The following is a 7,278-nucleotide window of genomic DNA, read 5'->3' as shown; positions in this document are numbered from 1 at the left end:
CAGGTGCTCCCTGTGTCCTCCTCCACCCAGGAGGTGAGGAGGAGTCGAGGCTCCGCCCTCAGAGAGCTGCTCTTCCAGGTGGAGGCTCCTCCTCTGGGCTTCACCACCTTCTCCGTCTCCCTGCTGAAAGACGGACCTCTACCCGCCTCCACCTCCCCCAGGACCCCCACCTCCATCCAGAACAAGGTGTGGAGAGCTGTGTTTTATAACACCTTTTAGCATGAGAAAGCACTTTTGTCTTTCAATATTTGTTATTGTATTTTCAGGGGAGACAATACAAGAAACATAATAAAACCCACAAAACAATAACAACAAAAAACAGACGAACAGCACCAGCAGCAACCTAGTACTCACTCACACTTATCATGTTATATTTACGCCCACAGTTATAACCCTTGATCATTCTGCCTTCTTGTACGGTGCAATTGGGGACCAGTCCCTAACACACTCATCCAGAGTTCCAGAGAAAGCACTTTCACACCCTCCTCTGAACACTGAGTGTGTTTTGAAACCGTTGTTACGAAAGGTTCTGGCATTTCCTGTTTCTGCCAGAGAGAGCGGAGTTTGTTCCAAATCTGCCGCTGTATTTATGTGTGGATTTATGTGTGTGTGTCCATGTTCTCCAGTTCCTACGAGTGACCTTTGACCCCGACACCGGCCTCCTGAGCGGCCTCAGCAACCTGGAGACCAAGCAGAGCATCAAACTGACCCAGAACTTCTACTGGTGAGTATTACTCTGAGAGACAAGTGTAAACTAAAATTAATATTTCATGTTGAAACTTGAGCTGAGAAGTAAGTGTGTGTGTGTGTGTGTGTGTGTGTGTGTGTGTGTGTGTGTGTGTGTGTGTGTGTGTGTGTGTGTGTGTGTGTGTGTGTGTGTGTGTGTGTGTGTGTGTGTGTGTGTGTGTGTGTGTGTGTGTGTGTGTGTGTGTGTGTGTGTGTGTGTGTGTGTGTGTGTGTGTGTGTGTGTGTGTGTGTGTGTGTGTGTGTGTGTGTGTGTGTGTGTGTGTGTGTGTGTGTGTGTGTGTGTGTGTGTGTGTGTGTGTGTGTGTGTGTGTGTGTGTGTGTGTGTGTGTGTGTGTGTGTGTGTGTGTGTGTGTTCCAGGTACAATGCCAGTGATGGTAATAACGCCCACAGTGACCAGCCTTCAGGCGCCTACATCTTCAGACCCAACTCCTCGACCCCCTTCATCATCAGCAGCTCCGCCATGACAGAGAGCTTCCAGGTGGAGCAGCTGATCATCTTATTTATTATCAACTATAATCTTAGGGTTATTATTTTTATTTATATATATATTTAGAGTTTAATCAGAGGATTATTGTGTGACTGTGTTTCAGGGAGTCGTGGTGCAGGAGGTGCGGCAGGTGTTTTCTCCCTGGGTCTCTCAGGTGGTCCGGCTGTACTCTGACCGCAGAGAGCTGGAGCTGGAGTGGACCGTCGGACCCGTGCCCATCGGGTCAGTGTATCACTTATTACTGTACTGGTGTATATACATGTTAATATTACTGCATATTAAGGGTTTGTGTCTGTATTTGTGTTCCTCAGTGACGAGCTGGGGAAGGAGGTGATCACTCGCTTCGACACCAGCATCAAAACCTCTGAGTATTTCTACACGGACTCCAACGGCAGAGAGATGCTGCGGAGGAGGTGAGAGGCAGAGAGACAGAACCCAGTAGCTGTAGGATGAACTATCCACTGAGATTGACATTTTATTTCTATATGATATGTGTTGTTTCGTCCTGAAGGAAGGACTTCCGGCCCTCCTGGACCCTCAGGCAGTCGGAGCCCATCGCTGGGAACTATTACCCCATCAACTCCCGCGCTTTCATCAAGGTGTGTGTGTGTGTGTTCCTTTCAGAGGAACTATAACAGCTTTGATAAGGCTCCACTTGGTTCACAAACACTATGAGAATATATGTGCGTAAATGGCTATAATCAAACGAGAAGGCACCGTCTTCCTTAAAGGTAGGGTAGGTAAGAATAGAGTGCACTAGAATTTGAAAATACGAAGCCGAAAAAAATCTGCCCCTTCCTTCAGACTTCCTTACAGAGCCCCTCCTCCAACACACACGAACGCGCACATGACCAATGAGGGCACGAGATAAGTTTGTGCACAGATGGAAGGCTGACAGGCAGGTAGGCCATCCAGTTATTTTAGCCGGGCCGGCTCAGATGATTGGTCGAGCTTTTTACAGTACTACGGCTTCCACAGATGATATTTATTTATGTATTTATTGTCAAAGCACTTCAGATATTCATTGCTATCGGGATGTTAAGAGCATTCCATGGAATATAACAACAAGGGTTTCTGAAGTGAATTACCTACCCCACCTTTAAGGACCTGACTTTGACTATTATCATGAAATGAAGTTTTAAAAATATACCAACATTTCTTTATTTACCTCCAACCCCTCCCCTACTTCCTCTCTCACACACACACACACACACACACACACACACACACACACACACATATACACACACACTTATCTCTGTCATTTCTCTTTGAAGGTTAACTAAATATGATTTATGTTTTCAGACATTTGACACAGGACTATCACTCGTAAAAATAAAAAACTGTAGGAATAAACCCAACTTTTTGAAAATAAGCTTTAATTAAAGTGTTGTACTTCTCTCTGGAAAGTAAATATGTTGTATGTTTATCTGTTTGTTTAAATACTTGATTTAGTGTCCTCTAGTCTCACTCTTTTAAAACTGTGTGTGTGTTCAGGATGAAGAGGACCAGCTCACTGTGGTGACCGATCGCTCTCAGGGAGGAGGCAGTATCCACAACGGCTCTCTGGAGATCATGGTGACACACACACACACACACACACACACTCACACTCACACTCACACTCACACTCATACACACACTTATTTATCATACTCAAATACAGCCATTAATATAAAATGTGTGTATATCTAATGTGGATGTCTAAAAATGTCTCTTTTCATTCAAATCTTGTCTAGTTTTAATGCTTCTCATAAGGCTTAGATTTACATCCTGGTAATCTATACTTCTTTTAAACGTTTTTGTTCAATTTGGCTTAAAATTACGCAGTTTTTAGTCCCTTCAACACATGCACTGCCTCACTATATGACCTCTTTACCCCTGCCGCCCCCCAGCTGCACCGCCGCCTGCTGTACGATGACGTCCGCGGCGTGGCCGAGCCGCTGAACGAGACGTCGGACATCTTCCCCGAGGGCCTGGTGGTGCGGGGGGTCGTCCTGCTGTCCCTGCAGCCCCCCCCCCGCGCTGCGGACGCTCACAGACCCCTCGCTCAGCAGGTGGTCCTGCAGCCGCTCCTCAGCTTCACCGAGGGGGAGCTGCACCCTGACACCCGCCTGGAGGTGAGAGAGGAGCAGGGGGAGTAATCAGAAAAGGAGCTGGCCATCAGTAACAGACATTTTTATTACATTACAATACTTGATTCTGATTGGTCAATTCAGAACATGTGACACGTTGTTAATCCAGTAGTACAGACCGCACTGTAATGACCGTTGCTAAGGAGGATCGAGAGAGAGAGAAAGGAAAGGAGGTTGAAATAAAAACAAATCTTAATAATGAAATGTTTGCTCACAAATCATAATGTTTGCTAATTGTTTGGCGCTGCTGTAACAGTTCTGAGGATTTAGCAACCAGGTATATATTGCACATAGTTGGTTGGTATTTAACAACAAGGGGTGTTATAGTCTGTGTTATTGTGTGTGGGGGGGGGTCTACCAGGGGCCGTGGTGGTTACAGACACATTACAAGCCCTACATAACATCATATACAACATACCCCACCCTAACTAGAACCCCTAAAGACTCATCTACTCTAACCCCAACTACTAAAGGTCTCAAATAATGATGTGTGTGTGTGTGTGTGTGTGTGTGTAGTTCTCGGGGCTCCAGGCTGCGCTGCCCCCTGCTGTTCACCTCCTCACTCTAACTCAGTGGGACGAGGACTCTCTGCTGCTCAGACTGGAGCATCAGTTCCAGAGAGGAGAGAGCAAAGTGAACTCTGAGCCTGTGACCGTCAACCTGCAGGTACACACACACACACACACACACGACACACCTGACACACACACACCTCACACATCCACCTGAGACACACGACACACCTGACACCCCCCTGAGACACACACACCTGACACACCTGAGACACCTCACACACACACACAACTGACACACCTGACACACACACCTGACACACACACACCTGACACACCTGAGACACCTCACACACACACACAACTGACACACCTGACACACACACCTGACACACACACACCTGACACACCTGAGACACCTCACACACACACACAACTGACACACCTCACACACACACCTGACACACACAACTGACACACCTGAGACACCTCACACACACACACAACTGACACACCTCACACACACACCTGACACACACAACTGACACACCTGAGACACCTCACACACACACACACCTCACACACACCTGACACACACACACACCTGCTACTGACATACAGGTAAAATAAGAATAATGAGTTATTAGGTTAGTTTTTAATAAGTACATGTTGGTAATATGTTATATTTCTGTTTAATTGAACCCAAACATCTGATTGTGTTAGCCTGCCTGTGTTTTGTGGACTTTATAGATGCATGATTTACAGTTTAAGTATCGTAATACAAAGAAATAACCTAAATACTTTGTATATTGAAACTATATCATTACTTATCGTCAATGACTGCTAATTCTACCACTTTTTTTTGTGTGTGTAGAAGATGTTTTCCACTCTGAAGCTGCTGGGCGTGTCCGAAATGAACCTGTCAGCCAATCAGTGGAAAGACGAGATGAAGCGTTTTGATTGGACGCCACAGACAGGTACAGGTCACCATCACTGTGGGTTCTGTGTAGGATTGTTCCAGACTCATGTGATCCAAGCATTGGTTGTCAAAGAACCTGAACATCATCAGGAGAGGACTCTTTAAAGTAGAGACACTACATACTGATATACACCTGAACATCAGCAGGAGAGGACTCTTTAAAGTAGAGACACTACATACTGATATACACCTGAACATCAGCAGGAGAGGACTCTTTAAAGTAGAGACACTACATACTGATATACACCTGAACATCAGCAGGAGAGGACTCTTTAAAGTAGAGACACTACATACTGATATACACCTGAACATCAGCAGGAGAGGACTCTTTAAAGTAGAGACACTACATACTGATATACACCTGAACATCAGCAGGAGAGGACTCTTTAAAGTAGAGACACTACATACTGATATACACCTGAACATCAGCAGGAGAGGACTCTTTAAAGTAGAGACACTACATACTGATATACACCTGAACATCAGCAGGAGAGGACTCTTTAAAGTAGAGACACTACATACTGATATACACCTGAACATCAGCAGGAGAGGACTCTTTAAAGTAGAGACACTACATACTGATATACACCTGAACATCATCAGGAGAGGACTCTTTAAAGTAGAGACACTACATACTGATATACACCTGAACATCAGCAGGAGAGGACTCTTTAAAGTAGAGACACCTGAACATCAGTAGGAGAGGACTCTTTAAAGTAGAGACACCTGAACATCAGTAGGAGAGGACTCTTTAAAGTAGAGACACCTGAACATCAGCAGGAGAGGACTCTTTAAAGTAGAGACACTACATACTGATACACACCTGAAGATCAGCAGGAGAGGACTCTTTAAAAACAGTTGGTGGATTTGTGTCGCCCTCGTCTCTGTGGAAACTGAACCCTCCACAAATTATTTATCTTCTGGTATTCCTGTATCTTATTCTCCAGACGAGAAGCCGCTGCTGAAGGCGTTCCAGGATCGCTCCGTATGGGAGGTGACTCTGAGGCCGATGGAGATCCGGACCTTCCTGCTCCGGGTCAGATAGACTTTAAGGAGCGATTCACTTTCAATCAATATGAGATTCCCGTGGCCTCTCGCGTGTGTTTGAATCAAGCGAGTAAAGACATTCTACACCAGTTATAATTATATGGAAATGATTAAAAGGTTTACAAAGAATTGCCGATTTTAAACCGGAAAACAGTGAAAAGATTTGTATCAAATCCGACCTGGGATGGGCTCCAGGAGCAGGTGAAGATTAGGGGTTTTACTCGACTTTTACAAAGAAATAAAGCAGATTTTAAGATATTTTTGATATCCAGCTGGGATTTCGAATTGGTTTTGACCTCAAAAAGCTACTTTCTAATGGCCGTCCAAACACAGAAACTGTTGACACTGAATGAACGAACACGTGACTCCTTTCAGAGACTGAATATATTGCTGAAGCTGCCTTACGTACTGCACAAATGGACATCACTAAATCCATCTGAAAAATGAATTGTTCATGGATTTTTTTGTAATTTTTTTCAGCGCACCCACACTGCCTATCACTCAGATCCTTAAAGACATGTTCAGTGGTGCCTACATTCTGCCTCACGAGTGCATTTCTGCCAATATTTGTAAATAATTTGAACATGATTTTGTACTGATCATAAAGCAGCTGATAATAAAATGTGTAATTCTTACTTTGTGTGAAACTGTACATTGTTGTTACAGCTAAACATCCACCGACACACACTTACCTCTTTACCTACAAGTAATATTCTATATATTAAAGTCAGAACAGCTGATATTGGAGTTTAAGGACAATTAACTTAAAGGGGACCTATCATGCAAAATGCACTTTTGTACGTCTTTTATACATGAATATGTGTCCCCGGTGTTCCAGGGAACTCACCAAGTGTCAGAAAACACAACCCTTTCTATTTTCCTCCATACCCAAATCTCTAAAAACGGGGCTGCAACGGATCTGATAACTGATACAGATTTGAATGTCTCTGACATCAAATAAGGGGTGCTCCGCCTCTATGGGCAACTCTCCACCTATCAGGGGAATGTGGGGTTGGGCCACGGCCGGCCATTGCCGCTCGAAAGCGCTGGAGACGCTGTAGTACATATGCCAGGCCTGTAAGTGGCACTGTTGTCTGCCACAAAAGCAGCGAAGAAGACTTCCCGCCCATAGTTACCATGGTTACCCTTCTGTTTATTCTCCGCTGTGGCTTTTTTTCTCCCTCCCCGAGGCAAGCGTTTGCTCCCGCTGCTTTAATTCAATGCAATCCCTCCCCGTCGAGGCAAGCACTGTAATTCTCTCCGGTTAGTCCACCAGCAGATGACAAACACCCACCTCTCCGCCTCTTCCAAGGAATGAGGGGGCCGTGCGGCAGAGTTTCAGTTTCAGTTTCTTGCGCCGGTCAAGATGT

General features: G+C 45.1%; 2 protein-coding genes across 2 annotated transcripts in view; one reads left to right on the top strand and one right to left on the bottom strand.

The window, feature by feature from the left end:
* man2b1 (mannosidase, alpha, class 2B, member 1) overlaps nucleotides 1–6,543 on the top strand; it is a 21,165-nt gene extending 14,622 nt beyond the window's left edge. Inside the window, exons 13-23 of the mRNA XM_034130010.1 lie at nucleotides 4–186; nucleotides 627–724; nucleotides 1,106–1,226; nucleotides 1,339–1,457; nucleotides 1,547–1,648; nucleotides 1,747–1,834; nucleotides 2,733–2,813; nucleotides 3,131–3,355; nucleotides 3,887–4,036; nucleotides 4,757–4,859; nucleotides 5,809–6,543. Coding sequence (XP_033985901.1) covers nucleotides 4–186; nucleotides 627–724; nucleotides 1,106–1,226; nucleotides 1,339–1,457; nucleotides 1,547–1,648; nucleotides 1,747–1,834; nucleotides 2,733–2,813; nucleotides 3,131–3,355; nucleotides 3,887–4,036; nucleotides 4,757–4,859; nucleotides 5,809–5,906 — 1,368 coding nt within the window. The 3' untranslated portion in view covers nucleotides 5,907–6,543. The remainder of the gene's footprint in view (nucleotides 1–3; nucleotides 187–626; nucleotides 725–1,105; nucleotides 1,227–1,338; nucleotides 1,458–1,546; nucleotides 1,649–1,746; nucleotides 1,835–2,732; nucleotides 2,814–3,130; nucleotides 3,356–3,886; nucleotides 4,037–4,756; nucleotides 4,860–5,808) is intronic.
* Nucleotides 1–7,278, bottom strand: part of LOC117482071 (B-cell receptor CD22-like) — a 1,109,798-nt gene that overhangs the window by 685,875 nt on the left and 416,645 nt on the right. The gene's annotated exons all lie outside the window — the stretch shown is intronic.

The sequence above is a fragment of the Trematomus bernacchii genome, unplaced genomic scaffold (genome assembly GCF_902827165.1).
Source record: "Trematomus bernacchii unplaced genomic scaffold, fTreBer1.1, whole genome shotgun sequence".
Classification (NCBI taxonomy): domain Eukaryota; kingdom Metazoa; phylum Chordata; class Actinopteri; order Perciformes; family Nototheniidae; genus Trematomus; species Trematomus bernacchii.
This window is presented reverse-complemented; position numbering and strand designations above follow the sequence as displayed.